The 17819-nt window shown below is 52.2% G+C and overlaps 1 protein-coding gene across 10 annotated transcripts in view; it reads left to right on the top strand.

Annotated features, from left to right (window-relative positions):
* The window catches only part of HDAC4 (histone deacetylase 4), a 343637-nt gene that overhangs the window by 251163 nt on the left and 74655 nt on the right, over positions 1-17819 (top strand). For 7 of the 10 annotated variants that reach the window (XM_023228691.3, XM_023228693.2, XM_023228692.2 and 4 more), the window contains 4 exons: positions 2788-2900; positions 8158-8274; positions 8359-8557; positions 16582-16820. In XM_023228691.3, coding sequence (XP_023084459.1) covers positions 2788-2900; positions 8158-8274; positions 8359-8557; positions 16582-16820 — 668 coding nt within the window. The remainder of the gene's footprint in view (positions 1-2787; positions 2901-8157; positions 8275-8358; positions 8558-16581; positions 16821-17819) is intronic. The other 3 variants (XM_023228694.2, XM_023228690.2, XM_023228688.2) reach the window with 1 other exon arrangement.

Here is a 17819-nt window from a genome sequence, read left to right as displayed (position 1 = left end):
GGGCGTGATCAGTGCTGAGCTCACCCAGGAGTCATGAGTGACAGGGCATGTTCAGTGCTGAGCTCACCCAGGAGCCATGCGTGGCAGGGCGTGATCATTGCTGAGCTGTGGCATAGAGAGAGCCCATGCCGAGGGACCTAGGGGCTGGGAGATCAGCACAAGCCACGCTGAGCCAGCAGAGCTCTGCAGAAGGTGGCATTTGCACTGGGACTTGGCGGGTGAGTGGGGCTGGGGCAGAGAGGCAGAGGGTTGTGCATTTCCTGGCCAGCACTGGCACCAGGGAGCTGCCACCGTGGGGAGGCTGCTCTGAGTGGAGCTGATTTTCAGAAGACAGGTATTCGGCAGGGTGGTCCCACACGGAGCGGTGGAGGCAGTTGCGGTTCTTGGCGGATAGAGAGCCAGGTGGATACTCTGCTTTTTCTCAGTCACTAATTAAATGGGTATCTACTGTAGAGCACAGAGAAGAAAATGCGTTCCCATATGCACTCTGTCCACAGTGAATCCTGCTCACCCTGCACGCCTTCCCGCAGCCCGTGTTCTGCGCCTTCTTTACCACTGAATTCTCACCATCTTCCTGCCCCATCCTGCATCCTCCACTCAATTTCAGCCACACGCATTTTGTGCACCTCCAGTGGTGTTCCCGTTTTGCTGATCTAAATAATACTATGCAGATTATGCGTTTATATGAATTTTCTGAGACCTATTCAGGAAGTAGAATGCAAAAAAAAAAACAATTTAACCTCATTGAGTTAAAAGTGGGTGGAAAGTTACACGTATAATTTTTACCGTCCCCAAAAGTTGTCTGGACTCCCCAGGCACATGCGTGAGGGTGTTTATCTGACGACACAGCCGGGAGGCGCCTGTTTCAAGGAATATCTGCTGGATCGTGGTGTGTAGCTGGAGTCAGATTGACATCAGAGAGCAGGGGTCTAGGGTGGGCCACGGTGGGCTTCAGGTGGGGCAGAGGTGGGAGAGTTGGAGGGGACTAGAGAAGGCGGGTCCTGCTTTCTTGAGTGAAATGCAAACACTGGCTCAGCCCAGGTGGCATTCTCAGAATGCCCACTCACAGTGCAAATAACATGGCCTCGGCAGCCGGAGAAGCCTCCCTCTGGAGTTGGTGTCTGGTGGAAGTGAGAGGGTGAGAGGACCAGGGAGAGAAAGAGGAGGGGACAGGGTCGGGACCCGGTCCTGTATTCGTGCTCAGTGCCCAGGACAGTGAGCTGACCCCACACTCATTTGAGCTCCAAGAGCCATGAGGAGCAGCTGGTGCAGGGCTTCTGGGTGGACAAAGTGGTTTGCCCTTGAGAGGTTTAGACTGCCCTGCTGTCAAGGGCAAGATGTACCCAGCGTGTTCCTGGGTACAGAGGAGGCGCGCCTTCACCATCCAGCTGGGTTAACTCTGGTATGCAGACGCCCTTGATGGCTCCCTCAAGCCTTGTGGCCTGGGACGAGTGATGTTGCTGCTCCGTGCCTCGATCTCCTCTTCTGTGAAACAGGGTCATAATGGCACCTTCCTCAAACAGTGACTGAGAGATGGATGAGCTAATAAAGGCAATGTTTAGAATCAGGTCTGCCAGGTTGGGGGAGCTGTGGGTGTCTTTTCCTGTCCCCCCACCCTCCTCATCCTCCTCACTGTGGCTCAGGGCTATATTTGCAGAGTCACCACCTCCAACAGGCGTGGATACCATGTGAGTCAGCATGAGTGGGCGCCTGCATCCTCGTGGGCTCCAGGAGGACCCGGGCAGCAAGCAGACCGTGGAGGAGGCTTTGCTGGGGACGGCTCCTTTGAGGGGCTACTTGGGGAAAATGTCCCTTAACCTCCCCTCCATGACCCTCACCATGCCCCTTCCTTCTGACCATATGCGCTGAGCATATGGGTTGGGGTGAGATTCTGAGCACCCGGAGTCATTGCTGAACAGCAGACGCCCGGAGTTCTCGAGGCAAATAGGTCACGTTAATGTTTTCTTTGGAAAGCTTTAACCAGATGATGCCATTGTTAAAATGCCATTAAACTAAACATCATATGACAAGCCAAACAAATCCTTGCATGAATATCAAGAGCCGCAGTGGCCTCCCACGTGGATGTGTGTGCCCAAAATAACAGCAGGCCCCTTCAGAGGTGAAGGCATCTTTGGATTGGATGTGGCTCCTTTTGGAAGTCGCATTCAGTCAGAGCGGAATCTGGTCTCATTAACCAGGGTCAAGCCACGCAGATGGTTAAAGATCCTCTGAGACTGTCCGAGCGTGTGTGTTTCAGTAGCACTGATAGATCTCAGGAGACACTGGCTATATTTTCCCCTGGATGCTTGCTGCTATGTAGGGAAAATGAGAGGATTCAGCCCAGAGTCAACACTAATGGTAGGTTGCTTTATTTTGAACGAAGCTTTTTATAGTGAGCACAGGAAAGCTGACCTTTTGCTTTTCAAAGTCACTTAGCTTCTGCATTTCCTGGTCTTCTGTTGTTAGGTTACTAATAAGTGTTTAAGGATTTATCTTTTTGGTGTGTAAAATGGTCTTGAAAATCAAATGAGGTATAAAATTGGTAACGTGCATGTCCTAGAAAAAGTGAAGTCAGTGGCCAAACTAGAAAATCAGAAATCAGCATCATACTTTCTTTTTTGAAACCATGGCCATGTTCTTTTTGTTGCGACCTCTGCCTGTCGCAAGCTAACAAGCAGGTCCATGGAAGGCACCGGGCATTCGGGCCACAGGTCAGTGCGGCCCTCCCTCTGCGTGGCCCTCTCTCCGCGTGGAGTAACACTCACCATGGTATTTCTGCCTCTGCAGACTCCGCGTGCAGCAGCGCCCCAGGCTCCGGACCCAGCTCACCCAACAACAGCTCCGGGAGCGTCAGCGCAGAGAACGGCATCGCGCCCGCCGTCCCCAGCATCCCGGCGGAGGTCAGTGCCAGGCGTTTGTCCTGTGTCCCATGGCGAGAGTCGGACTCGGGACAGATGAGCTCGAAATGACCCCACTTTGCACTTGCCCTTCACTCTTCACCTTCCAGTTTGGGGTGAGGGAAAGTGGCCTGTGAACCTTCCTGACAAGGACGCAGTTGGAGGTTGCTTAACCCTCCTGCCTTCCTCTCATCACAGACATCTCCTTGTATTATGACCACACTCGTTCCAGGCACGTCGGGGACAGCCCTGAGCCTGGTCCTTTCTCCTGACCTCTTCCAGAGCAGATGTCCCTAGATGGTGTCACAGCACAAGCCCACACGTGGCAGGTGCTCTAGGTAAACAGGACCCTGCTGCCCGGCTCACCGTGGTCGCCAGTGTCTGAGAGTGGCTAAGACGCCATGGGCACGTGGGCATAGTTGTTAAGTAAGACTTAAAATTTTCGGCCGGGCGCGGTGGCTCAAGCCTGTAATCCCAGCACTTTGGGAGGCCGAGACAGGCGGATCACGAGGTCAGGAGATCGAGACCATCCTGGCTAACACGGTGAAACTCCGTCTCTACTAAAAAAAATACAAAAAAACTAGCCGGGCGACGTGGTGGGCGCCTGTAGTCCCAGTTACTGGGGAGGCTGAGGCAGGAGAATGGCGTAAACCCGGGAGGCGGAGCTTGCAGTGAGCCGAGATGGCGCCACTGCACTCCAACCTGGGCGACAGGGCGAGACTCCGTCTCCAAAAAAAAAAGACTTAAAATTTTTTATTTCGTATTGAGAAATGCACAACGCAATGTTGGCCAACAAACCATGTGTCAGGGCTGACTGGAGCATCACCCATGGTCAGCACGGCAGGGCCGGCCAAAGCCACAGAGCGGGGAGCTTTTCCAGGCATCTCAGACCGCAGAGCTCAGCACCCCTGGTCTCCTGCCTTCATCAGACCCCAAGTGGTGCCACAGGCTGGGAAACACGTTGGCAAACTAAAGAGGAGTCAGGGGACGCCTGGAGTCCCTGGGTGGGAAAGATGTCGGAGACGCAGGAGCCGAGCGGCAAGGCAGGGAGGAGTGGTGCCCAGGCTGACAGAGTCACGCCCTGACCACACCCAGAGGTTTTCCAGGGCAGCAGGTCTCAGGACCTCACTCTGTGTATCTCGAGCTCCTTCGCGCCCTCTGTCTTTGTCCCACACGTGTCTCGAGCGCCTTGTGCCAGGCCCAGAGACAGAGCCAGGCAGGCAGCAAGGACCCGCCCCCCACTCCACACAATGCCCCACTGAGGAGGAGAGGCCACCTCCAGAGCACGGGGAAGAGGAGAGAGGCAGTCCCATGGGCTGAGTGGTGCCCTGGGCCTGGGTCAGCCTGACCGTGGGGCAGGGTGGGAAGGGAGGCTTTGGCAGTGAGTTTTCTGATGAGTTGAGCTGGAAATGCTGCTGCTTCATGGGGCACAGTTCTACTGAGTGGGAGGTTCCTTCCGAATTCTCTCCAACTTACAGAAGGCTATAATTTATGAAATATAGTTATTGACTTTCCTTCTTAAATATTTAGAAATGAATCCTGCCCTTCCAGAGGATTGGCAAATCTTAGCTGGGATTCAGAGGCATGAGTGTTTAGCATTTTCATTTCAAATTTTAAGACTGTTTATGTATAAACATTTTTAGAGACTAGAATTACTGCTAGGAATGAATTTTGCACTTTGCCTCCAGGCTGCTTAATCCCCATTTTCTCTTATTCTTTTTACTTCATACATCGATTTCTTTTATTACCTGTCTTCAGCCTGCCAGCTTCAGTACTTATTTAGATGATTAGAAGTTTTAACAGTCCTCTGTATGGCTGTGGTCATAGCTGAGGTCTACCAGTAATAAGCCTTATAATGCAACCTATTACTTCCTGCCCTCTGAGGTTAACACTGGTTGTATCTTGTTGATTACACGTTTTTATTTAAAATGGGACACTTGTGTGCATGGTAGTTAATACTGGACAGTACCTTGTTTGGGTGGGTCTCCGTCATTCCAGTTCTGTGTTAATTTTTACAAATCATGATATGTAAATGAAGCTACTGGAAATTAATAGAACGGGTAGAAGGAGTTGCAGGAAATACCGAGAGGTGCCATTGTTCATGTCCCACATCAGACGTTCATTAGAGTGGGCAAGGGCAGCCTTTGCATGTGGATCACACCCAGGCGCCCTTTCTGGGTTTCAGTATCGCTAGAGTTGGACAGGTCTCTGAGAACGCCCGTGCTTCACAGCCAGGGGCTGGTTCTCCGTTCCCACGTGGTGCAGAGGCTAGTGAGCCTGCCCATCAGAACGGGCATCTTGAGTGGATGGGGACATGGCGGGAGCAGGGGCCTGCCAGCCTGGCTCTCAGCGCTGCCTTTTCTGTTCACCCTGGGGTCCCCAGAAACACTACTGTACCTTGAAGGCCCCCCGGACCCAGGGAAGCCCAGTGTGCCGGGCACCTCCTCCTCTACAGGGCCAGGGAAGCCCAGTGTGTCATCCAGGTACTTAAAGGGACAGCTCCTCTGTGGCCGCTGCTGCTGTTATTTACATGCGTGCCTCGATGCCCTGACTTCAGGCCCGTGGACTTTGCCTCTGAACACATCCTAGGGTGAGGTCCGGGGGGCTCCAGCCTCCTGCAGGGCTCAGCCCTGAGACAGCAGATGGCAGAGCGCCCTGCGATTTCTCAAGTGGACCAGTCGGCCTCTCCAAGGAACAAATTCTCAGAAGGCTCCTTTAGTTCCAGAAATGGGCTTAAAAAAAACCCAAAAAAAACACACACACAAAAAAAAACCTTGCTTACAAAGGAAATAGAAACTTTGCAAACGTTAGAACATCTCCTTATTTTGTTCCCAAATGATAATAACACAAGCACAGTTGTGCTTTCCTGGAAATCACAAGCATTTTCTCTACAGCATAACTTACTGGTAAGTCTTTAACTTTTGACGAAAAAAAATTGTCTAGGAAAAATGTTTTTCTCAGTAGCCCTTTAATCATTACTTACACAGTGTAATCTGTGAGCAAATCTAAAGTGAGTTGCAGGGTTTCGTCTTGGGCGAAGTGCGCTGTGAACTTGCTCCTGAGTGAGAAGGCTGGGCTTTCTGTTCTGTAGGAACAACCTGAGTGTGTTTGTCAGGAGAAGCATTTCTTCATGTCCCCACGGGCCACTCCTATGTCTTTTGGGAAATGTCTCTTCAGATCCTTTGCCCACTTTTATATGGGCTGCTTTGGGTTTTGCTGGTGAGTTGCTGGAGTTCCCCGCAAATTCTGGATACTCTTCCCTTGTCGGATGAATAACTTGCAGGTTTCTCCTTTCCGCAGGCCGTCTCTTCACTCTGGTGATTTTTTTCCTTTGCTGTGCAGAAGCTTTTTAGCTGAGCAGAGTCCAAGTTGTCTGTTTTCGTTTTTGTTGCCTGTGCTTTTGAGGTCTTAGTCATAAATCTTCCACAATAGGCAAGAGGCAGAATCGGCCTCAGTGTCCTTCAGTGGATGAATAGTCAGAGAAAATGTGGTGCTATACACAGTGGAGTACTATGTAGCCATCAAAAAGGATGGAATCCTGACATTTGCAGCAACACAGATGGAACTAGAGGCCTTCATGTTAAGTGAACTAAGCCAGGGACAGAAAGACAAACATCACATTTTCTCGTTCATCTAGGGGAGCTAAAAAAGTTGCTGTTGTGGAGGTAGAGAGTATAATGGAATCTGTTTATTCGTTGTTAATGTTAATTTCTGGCAAGGAGATTTCTATCTGCCAAACCCCACTAACTAGCATGATTACATCAACATTTATTCATTCTCTGTTTGCCCATTCATTCAGCAGACATTCCTTGAATAGCTACTGTGTAGGGGATATAGTGGTGATAAACTAATGTCCTTTTTAGCAAAACACATTCATTCTACAAGCAAAAAGATGTTAAATATCACAGTAGTTCAAGTCCTTGGAGACTGTTGCTGCTGACCCTTCATGTGTGGCCTTCTAATCCTTACTCCTGGCTTATGTTTGCTTTACCCAAGCCCATTCTTTAAAAGTTACATGATCTATAACCAGTTTTTCTAACTTAATGTATCATAAACAAGTGTCCAAGTAATCACCCAAGATTGTTCCTAACCCCCAGAGTGTCGGGATGTGCAACGCCCTTCCATTCTGTTAACACTGAGGTGCTGGGGAAGCCGCATTGCTCTGCCCTGCCTGCTGGGTGCTCAGCCCCACGGCCGAGGCTTCATGGGCAGCAGGCCTTCTCCTAATTTCTTAACGTTGCATCCCAAGAGTGGAGCTCTAGGATCAAAGGTTAGACTGATTCTGAAGGCCTTTGCTATAGACTGCCAAATTGTCCCGCAGAAAGGATGCCGCTAATGGATCTGTAGTCCACCCAACAGCGTTTGCGGTTCCTCTAGGCCAAGGTAGTATTATCATTTTTCCAAAATGTTTGCCAGTTTTTTGGGTTTCAAAATCCGTTTCCAGATGAGCATAATGTGTTTTCCTGCCGTCTTCCGCTTCCTGAGCTCTGCCGTCACTGGTCTTCACCACGTGCTTTTCTCACTGTTAGTCATTTGATTTGCAAGCTCTCTGTGCTGACCCTCATCTGCCTCATACGTGGTCGGTATTGTTGTCATCATTGCCTGCCTTTCATAGAAGCAGTTGTTTTATGATTTTCTTTTTATTTTTAATTTGTGTGAGTACATAATGTACATATTTATGGGGTACGTGAGATGTTTTGATACAGGCCTGCAATGCGTAATTGTCACGTCATGCAAAGTGTGGGGCGCCCATCCTCTCAAGCATTTATCCTTTGTGTAACGATCCAGTCATACCCTTAGAGTTATTTTTAAACACACAATTAAATTTTATTTCCTTTTTGGTTTCTGCTTTTCTTGTTGTCTGGAAAGACATGGCCAGCTACAAAAAGGCATTGTAAAGTGTATTATCCTAGAAACTGCAAAACGGCATTGGAAACTATATTATCCTAGATTTCCTTCTGACTATTCTGTGGTAAATAATCAAACTGAATAGAAATCAACACGATGATGCTGGACAAGGTGACAGAAGAACTCGTATCGCGGGGAGGAAACTGGAGCCGTGAATTGGGCTTTCATGTTGCGGTGCGTGTTGAAATCTCATGCTCTCGTTGCTGTATCATTTGCTACACGTATGTTTGCACTCATATATCAGAATTCAGTGCAGGCTGCCACAGGTGTTTTCATCGTGGTTTTTCTTGGTGTATATTGCTGATGTTTGGCCGTAACAGACCGTGACAGTCATCGTGTGTTCTGTCCCCAGACGAGTTTGGCGCACAGACTTGTGACACGAGAAGGCTCGGCCGCTCCACTTCCCCTCTACACGTCGCCGTCCCTGCCCAATATCACGCTGGGTCTGCCTGCCACCGGCCCTGCTGCTGTAAGTCAGCCCCCGTGGGTCCGTGTGGCGTGGGGTGGCGGTGATGGGCCCTACCACCCCAGCATCCCCGGCTGTGCTTTCCAGGGCACGGCGGGCCAGCAGGATGCCGAGAGACTCGCCCTTCCCGCCCTCCAGCAGCGGCTCTCCCTTTTCCCTGGCACCCACCTCACTCCCTACCTGAGCACCTCGCCCTTGGAGCGGGACGGAGGGGCAGCGCACAGCCCTCTTCTGCAGCACATGGTCTTACTGGAGCAGCCGCCGGCACAAGCGCCGCTCGTCACAGGTGAGCACAGATGGGCCTGGGTGCAGCCGGGCTCTGAGGCTACCCGTGCTCTGGATGGCACCCGGCCCTCGCCTGCCTTTGGAGGAGACGAAGGCACACCTGTCTCACCCCCACAGTTCCCAAACACACATCCCCGTCACGTAATGTAGCTGCCGTGACTGCAGTGAAGATCCACGCCTCACTCCCAGAGTCAGGTAGATGGAGTGGAAGCGGAAGTCACCTCCCCTTTCTCACCTTTTGGGAGAGGCCACTGGCTCTTGCAGTTTGGGTTTCTATCTGGACCAAGCTGAGCCAGCACTGGAAGCCCAGAACTGACTCTTGTGGTCAGTTGGTGTTAGCAGAACTTTTACAAATGTGCACTGTCCGGGGGTGTGGTTACATTTAGAAAAATACAATTTAGAGAAAAATGGGAACTTCCTTATGAAATTACATAGCAACAGCAATGTGAAAGTGTCACTTCAGAAATGAGGGAGCACCGGCCGGGCGTGGTGACTCACACCTGTAACCCCAGCAGTTTGGGAGGCCGAGGCAGGTGGATCACCTGAGGTCAGGAGTTCAAGACCAGCCTGACTAACATGGTGAAACCCTGTCCCTACTAAAAATACAAAAATTAGCTGGGCATGGTGGTGCACACCTGTAATCCCAGCTACTCGGGAGGCTGAGGCAGGAGAATCGCTTGAAACCGGAAGGCAGAGGTTGCAGTGAGCCAAGATGGTGCTACTGCACTCCAGCCTGGGCGACAGAGCAAGACTCTGTCTCAAAAATAAATAAATAAATAAATAAATAAATAAATAAATAAATAAATAAATAAATAAATAAATGAGGGAGCCTCTACCTACCCCCTTGCCATGCGGGTCATGATTATATATCTTCATAGCTTTGGGTTTGGCTTCCTGGAAATCTGTTGTTGCCAATGCAAAGCTGAAATACCCTCAGAGCTGCCCCTGTGAAACTCTGGCAGTGAACTTGGTGAAAACTCGGGCTTGGCATGTTGTAGGAGGCTATGCTGCAGGATGCGTGGGACTGGGGGCTGGCTTGGGTGGGCTTGGGCCTCTGGCTTGACTAGTCTGGTGGATTTTGGTGTTTTCTTGTTTTGTGCTGCCCATGTGTCTGTTTAGACAGAGAGGATTCCTTCTTATTCCTTCTTTGCCCAGAAGCCACATGAGGCAATCTTTGTTTTGTATCTGAGCCCCTTTCTGTTTGTTTCTCCAGAAGCTTGAATTTGTGTCCCTGCCTGTCTAGAGCAAAGGAGCCCGTGGTGTAACGAGGAGGGGGCAGCCCTCACAGTGCCTGTCTGAGCTCCGGCCACGGTGGCAGGCACGGGGATCTCTCTGGAGGAATGTATCTGAGATTGCGTCTGAGTCTCTTAGATGCTGTGGAGCAGCTAGCACGAGGGTGGGTAGTGAAGGACACCTGAGTTTCTCTCTCGTATCTTTTAAAAACGTAAAATATCCTGATCCTTCAGGATTCCTGGGATTCACTTCGTCAGAGATGTTTCTGTTTGTCACTCATCTTCTTTCGTTCTCTAAACCAGTTTATGATGCGTAATTAAGTAACATGTGTAATCTTATATATCAGGTGTTTGGAAAACAGCCTTTTTGATAGAACCTGAATATCCAGTTTGCATGGATCTCACCTCTCTGAGAAACGTGCTGAACCCGGCATTGCTTCTTCCCTGTGTATAGTCAGTCCTCTTTTCCTCCCGGGTGCAACTTGCTCATTGGCATGGGGACCTGCCCACGGTGCCCTCCCCAGGCTCTGTAGTGCCAGGGGGCCCATGCATGGCTGCCCAGCTTGCTCTGGCTTTGCTTTACACCTGTGCCCAGCAAGCCCCTCCAGTCCCGTGCCGCCACCTCCAAAACTCTGCAAACCCCTTCCTCCTGCATGGCCTCCCCAGGTTGCCAGCGGCTCATCCTGCAAACCCCCTGGCTGGGAGCCTCCGAGCCAGTGTCCCGTGTACAGCGTAGTCCCAGCTTTCTCCTGCTCCGTGACCCTGGGAAGCCACTCGTGCTCTGTGCGCCTTGTTTTCCCATCTGGGAAGCGGGGACACTACACGGTCTGCCCCCGTGCGCCTGATGAGGGTTAAGTGGGCTGTGCACTCATATGCCCCTGCAGGTGCTGGCGGCGTTGCCTTGTTCTTCTTCACCTGCCACCTCCCATACTCTCTCACTGCCCCAGCCAGCCCCGTCTGTCCTCAGTGCCTCAGGACCCTTCCCCAGCCCCGCCATGAGTAAGGCCCTCATTTGGAACCCGCTGGGATTGCCCCATCCTCTTGTGGGCAGAAGCCTCCTGCACAGGTTCCTGCCCCTCCAGTCTGTCCTTCTGCAGCCACCGGACTCTCCTTGAAGGCCTGGAGGCCCCCACGCTGTCTAGAGCAGTACTGGCCGGGTCAGGAGCCACCAGCCCCAGGGAGCTGCCAATAGAAAGTCAGAATAAGAATTCAGTGGCCAATAGAAAGTCAGAGTTAGAATTAGGTTTGCCAGGCACCGTGGCTCATGCCTATAATCCCAGCACTTTGGGAGGCCGAGGCGGGCGGATCACAAGGTCAGGAGATCAAGACCATCCTGGCTAACACGGTGAAACCGTGTCTCTACTAAAAATTAAAAAAAAAAATACCCAGGCGTGGTGGCAGATGCCTTAAGTCGCAGCTACTCCAGAGGCTGAGGTAGGAAAATGGCCTGAACCCGGGAGGCGGAGGTTGCAGTGAGCCAAAATCACGCTGCTGCACTCCAGCCTGGGTGACAGAGCGAGACTCCATCTCAAAAAAAAAAAAAAAAGAATTAGAATTCAGTTTCTCAGTCACATGTGCACCACATCCAGTGCACGGCCGCAGTGCCCGCAAATGTTCTCATTGTCACAGAAGGTCCTGGCAGGGCGGCACTGGCCTGGAGTGAAGTCCCAGCTTGTGAGCAGGAACTCCAGCCTTATTCTACCAGCCTCGTTTCTCTTCCCTAGTCCAGCACAGCAGCCAGGCCAGCCAGCTCAATGCTGGACCAGGCCGCAGCCGGCCCCCAGAGCCAAGGCTCTTTTCCCCATCAGGCACGGTTCATCTGCCCCTCATCCCAGGCCTCCAGCCCTGCCCCAGCCCTGCCTTGTTGCTCCTTCCCTGGACCACGCTGCATCTTCGTTTCCGTGTTCTGCCCTTTCCTGCAGTTTTTGATGCGCTCCTGCTTGAGTTGGTCTCTGGACAGCAGTGCGTGTGTTTTCCTGGCCCACAGACAGACCCACCTTCTCGTGGGTAATCATGGTGCGTAGGTGAATAGGATATCAAAGCTAGAACAGCCGTCCAGTCACAAATGCTTTGAAACAGAGGCCTCGGTGGGTGAGGTCACCAGCGGAGACCAGAGGGGTGAGCCGTGGTCCAGGGTCTCCCGGAGCTGCCTCCTGCATACCACCTACCTCCAGTCAGCCCCTTTCCACACCACCCCGGGCAGCTGCTCGCCAGTCACAGGCTTGGCGCGCCTCTTCTATATCCCTGTTTATGTGCTGCTCCCATGGTCACTGTGGACTCAGATCTTTGCAGAGTGGCTGGTACATCTTAGTCTCTGCATAACCAGCTGAGGCGGGGAATGGAGCTCAGGAGCCCATTCCTGGCTGAGAAGGAGAGTGTGCAGAGCCCTGTGCTGCTGCTGTACTTGGACACAAAACTGTGGGCATGATCACTGCCTGGGTAGCCCAGCTAAGTCCTCTGTGGTGCCCGTGTGGCTGAGAAGCAGGACTTTGAGAACCGTGTAACCTGCTGTCAGGACCCGAGAGACAGGGCCCCCAAGACCAGGAGGATCTTGGTAGTGCAGCTTGTGGAGGAGAAGGCTGGAGACCAGGGCTGTGCCGCAGGTGGGCCTAGGGAAGGCTTCTCGGAGAAGTGGCATCAGAGCTGAGCTCTCAGTAGGAGCCCGCAGGCGGAGAGGGAAGGGCCCAGGTAGAGGGAGATGTGTGTGCCTGCTGGAGGTGACCTTGTCACAGATCTTGCTAGTATCCTGGCCACACAGAGCCTGCCACCAGCGTCTTAAGGCTACTGCCTTCCTGAACTGGCAGTGGAGATCCACTGTCCTGCGGTCACACGCTGAGTGGAGGGCGTCCCTGGCTTCTGTGTTAGCAATTGCGTGCTACCGTTTAGGCCTGATTTCCCCCGAAAACAGCGAGTCCCAGGAAGGGCTTGAGCACAGCTGGCCGTGGTTCATGTCCCATAACTGGCACACGAGGCTGTGGTCCTCAGCCCTGGCCTGGCCTCAGCTCCATCCCCAGAAGCTCAGACAGACACTGATTGGTCCAAGTGGGTCCAGGGCATGCAGATTGTTCCTTGGGCGGCCAGGATTACAAACGGTGAGTCAGATCTAACTGTTGCCTGATTTACTTCTCAATGGAGGGATTTTAAAGAATTTCACAGAAAAAAAGCAATGGAAATACACCAGATGGACTTTTAAGAACTCAGGCACCCTGAATTGTTCATCTCATGTGAATTCATCGCTTAAACAGATTCCCAGTGTGCGAAGACCAACTCTTCAAATCTGGGTCTGGAACTTGAGAGCAACCCAGTCTTTCGCCTTCTGTTTTCTTAAATCCCCATACCTGGTGGGGTGTGCCTAAGTGATGCGTTTGCAAACTCACTAATTAGTTTGGGTATTGCTGCTGAGCAGGGTGTGCTAAAAACTTAGACCCTGGTTGACTGGGTGCATTCCAGGGTGCTCCCTCAGGAACTGTCATTGCAGTTATTGTGATTGCGTGTTAGAGTGTGGACTTCCAGGGAAGCTGGCCCCGGAGCACAGTTCAGGCTCAGCACCAAGTCCCTCCAGGAGGAGCAGAACCAGCAGCCATAGGGACACAGCCGTCCAGCGCCAAGAACCAGGGTCAGTTACTGCTCCTACACTGGACACACGGAGGGGCTTCTGCCAGTGCTCTGGGCAGAAAGAGCAGAAGCTGGGAAAACCCTGGCTAAGGTGCCCAGTGGAGGAGCCCAGAGCAAGGGACCACTGGGACCACAAGAAGCAGGCTCTGCCCCGCACCCCACCCAGCACCACACAGCCAGCCCCTGCAGTTGGGTCACTGACCACAGAATTGTATCCTGATGGACTAGGATTTTATGCTCGAAAGTCCCTGACAGTGTATTCTGAAGACCACATCATGGTCTGTCATCAGAAGCTCTTGTTAATGATCTCAGGGATCCAAACTGGAAACCACCCAGCCAGCAAATCACATTGGTCTGCAGAGGCCAGGGCACCGCTTTTCAGGATACCCACGGGTAAGGTGTCCCCGTGTGTGGCGGCCCTGGGGTTTGCCCTCTCAAGGCAGTGGAGTGAAATTCTGAGTGGGCGAGATAGGCTGAGAGAGAGTGAGGGGCTGGCCCCTGGGGAGTGCAACTGGAAAAGGAACAGGGCCAGTCTGCACAGGGGTCTCTGCTCACGCCAGTTCTGAAAGTGAAGCCCTGTTCCCATGGGGCGTAGGCCTGTGTCCCAGAGCGAAGCTGGTGGCCTGGGAAATCCCTGGGCCCATGCGGAGGGTGGCGGGAGGCAGAGACCTGGACGGAAAGGAGCTGGGGAGCGCTGTGCAGCCCCCACTCCCACTGCTGGCTCGAGTCACTTGTTCCTTACCGTGTGTCACACCGGAAAGCTGAATCCTATGAAATTGGCATGTCCTTCTCCTCTGCAGAGGGTCCGGCCTGGGCAGGGGACTGTGTAGCTTATCACCGCCTCCACCCCTGAATGGTGTGCACACTAAGGCTTCGGGGGAACGGTGCTGAGGAAAATGTCTTTCAGCTTCCTGTTGCTTTCTGAGAAGAGACCTTGTCAGCAACTGCGTAGCCTTTGCATCCCCTGAAGGCAGCTTCGTGTGGCTGACTTCCTTACTTCTTCCATGAAATAGTTCAGTCCCACGTAAAACCCACATCAACACTTGACAAATTCTGAAATGCCTTTTTTTTCTTTTTTCTTTTTTTTTTTTTTTTTTAAGACCCAGTCTCGCTTTTTCTCCCCGCGCCTAGGGTGTTGGCATGATCTGGGCTCACTGCAACCTTGCCTTCCAGGTTCAAGCGATTCTCCTGCCTCAGCCTCCTGAGTAGCTGGAATTACAGGCGTGTACCACCATGAGCAGCTAATTTTTGTATTTTTAGTATAGACGGAGTTTCGCCATGTTGGCCAGGCTGACCTTAGGTGATCCACCCACCTTGGCCTCCGGAAGTGCTAGGATTACAGCCACCGCGCCCGGCCTGAAACGCCCTCTTTATGATGCTTTACTTTTTTCTTTTTCTAACCTTTTCAGGGAATGGTTCTGACATCATACCCACATCAACAACTGATAATTCTGAAATACCTTCTTTAGGATGGTTTACTTTTTTTTTTTTTTTTTTAATGTTTTCAGGGAATGATTCTGAATGGATTTTTAGTCATTCTCTTTAATTTAGTAGCCAAGCATTGATGATAAAATTTAAGATAATGTATCTTTCCAGAAAGTTGTGGGGTTGGGTGAAAAGGGATGGTGGTTTAGAGAACACTGGTGAATAACTTGTGAAAAGGTAGCAAAGAGCAGGCTTGCTGGGGTCTTGCTGGGGGTCTTGCTGGGTGTCTTGTTGGGGGTCTTGTTGAGGGTCATGCTGGGGGTCATGCTGGGGGTCTTGCTGGGTGTCTTGTTGGGGGTCTTGCTGGTGTCTTGCTGGGGGTCTTGCTGGGGGTCTGGCTGGGTTTAGTCTGGATGTATCCTCTGCATTTGCGTATCACATAGTATTTCTTAAATTTAGAAAGCCCCTGCAAAGGGACTTGAGAAGCACTAAGCTACATTCATGGCTCTCACTGGGAGGCCTGGGCTCCACTAAACCTGATGACACACCCAGCTGCCCAGCAAGCGCCGACCTCAGTGTCCGGGGGGAGGGACATGACAGGAGCTGCCACTTGCTGGCAGGCTACCTTGGTATCCCTGGAGATCCCGGAGCCCTTGCAGCCGGCATGTAGCCCCACCTGGGGGCAGGAACAGCAGGCTGCCTCAGGCAGATGCTGAGTTCCAAAGAGTCCCCCACCAGGGCCTCCAAGAGCTGGTTTGGTCACTTCCTTTGTCATTTCACCCGGTCATGTGCCCTTGAGTGGGTCAGGGTCATTTTTACCCTGAGCAGCATTGTTTAGTGTTTACTCCCCTCAGGTCACCAGGGGAACCTGTCACGGAGCAGGGCAGAGGGTTCGTTAGATCCTTTTGCCCACAAAACCATGGAAAAATGTTAAACTACCTAAACCAACAATTTGCAATATATACATATATCTCTCTCTCGATGAAAAGCATGCAGAAGGAAAAAGTGTACTTGACTAGGTCGCGTTTTACATCAAGATACAGATGCCAATTAAAGCAAGATCATCTCCTATCAAAATGGATTCTTTTAATCAAAAAAATACAGGGTTGGTGACGGTGTGGTGAAGTGGGTGTCCTCCACTCAGCTGGCAGGGATTAGCCAGATCTTTTCAGAAAGGGCTTTTGACAGTATGCGTCAGGACTTTTCAAAGTGTTCATGCCATCTTTGTGTATAAAGTCAGTGTTCAAAGAGACCTTAAAATGATGTCAACCCTAAGGACAATTATTTTTCTCACAACTCAGGCTGTCGTTGGAAATCCCTGGAGGCTCCAGAACCGTGGCAGCCTTTTTCAGCACACTGGTGGCCCTGTCTCCCCTCCCACTGTGCTGTTCAGGCCAAACCCCACCTTTCTAGGGCCTGTGGCCGCCAGGAACAATTGTGTGGTGGCCACTCCTGGGAAGGGCTTCCTCTCTGAAACCTGCCACACAGGACTCCTGACGTTTCCTGTGTCGACCTGATTTTCCATAGAAAATGGCCTCCAAATTACGGTTCCTGTAGTGCCACAGCACCGGCTCACGGCCCCAGCCTCAGCTGGAAGGGGCCCAGTTAGCGAGTCAGCTCTGGGGCACCAGGGCAGGGCGCCTGGGCCGGCAGGCACAGGGTGCAGTTGTCTCCATCACTTACTCAATAGCCCTCTCTCCCTCCTCTCTTCTCCCTCTTCCCCTCTGCTGTTTCTTCCTCCAATTATCTTCAGACTGGTATCTTTCAGGCCTGGGAGCACTGCCCCTCCACGCACAGTCCTTGGTCGGTGCGGACCGGGTGTCCCCTTCCATCCACAAGCTGCGGCAGCACCGCCCGCTGGGGCGAACCCAGTCGGCCCCGCTGCCCCAGAACGCCCAGGCTCTGCAGCACCTGGTCATCCAGCAGCAGCATCAGCAGTTTCTGGAGAAACACAAGCAGCAGTTCCAGCAGCAGCAACTGCACATGAACAAGGTGGGTTTGCCGGCGAAGTGCTCCCGGGCCGCAGGGTGACTGTGTGCTGCACGCTTCAGCCTCGGTCTTCAGCACTGGCCCCTTTCTGACCTTGAGGGGGCCCAGGAGGCAGAAAGAGGGAACCGGGGAGGCACAGAGCTGGGCAGGGGCAGAAGGGATGCTGCTGGGAGCTTGGGCTGAGGAACAGATCACCTGCAGCGGGATGCGCAGGGCCAGTGCCCTCTCCCAGCAGCCCACGTGAGTTCAGTTGGACCACGTCCTGCCTGTGGTGGCGCATCAGTGCCAGTGAATGGAATAGTCTACTTGGGCAACACTTTTTTCTTGGGTTTCCTAAGGCCATTTACTAAACATACCTGTAAGTAAACCAGCAACCCACAGTGCCCATCTTCCAGGCCTTCCGGCACTTGCAGACTGCCTGAGTGCATAAGCGGAGTGTACAGGGCCGGGGGGCCGGGTGGAGTTGTACAGGTGCAGAACTCCAGCAGGAAGTTGAAGGGACACTGTCAGAGCCGGTTCTGGGCCCGGGCCAGCCCACAGAGGTTTACATAACCCACAGACATCTTGAAAGTCACTCAGATAAGTCCATTTTCAGGAGGAGTTAGTAGGCAAGGCTAGTGCTGCGATGCTGGTCAAGAGGAAAACTAACGTGCTGAAAATGTATTGATCAAATGCTGGCATTTGAAATAGAGCATCTTTAAGATAAGAGATGAGATGAGCTGCTGTGGACATAGTCCAGCAGTTCCTCAAAAGGTTGGACACAGCCACCACATGGCCCCACAGCTCTGCTGCCAGAGATGAAAGCACACATCTATCTACACGTAAACTCGCTCAGGCATTCACAGCAGCCTGAGTCCCTGTGTCAGGCCGTTCCCGCACTGCTGTAGAGAAGTACCTCAGACTGTGTGATTCATAGGAAAAGAGGTCCGATTGGCTCCTGGTTCTGCAGGCTGTAGAGGAAGCGTCTGATTGGCTCCTGGTTCTGCAGGCTGTAGAGGAAGC

Source organism: Piliocolobus tephrosceles, chromosome 11, assembly GCF_002776525.5.
Source record: "Piliocolobus tephrosceles isolate RC106 chromosome 11, ASM277652v3, whole genome shotgun sequence".
Lineage (NCBI taxonomy): Eukaryota > Metazoa > Chordata > Mammalia > Primates > Cercopithecidae > Piliocolobus > Piliocolobus tephrosceles.
This window is presented reverse-complemented; position numbering and strand designations above follow the sequence as displayed.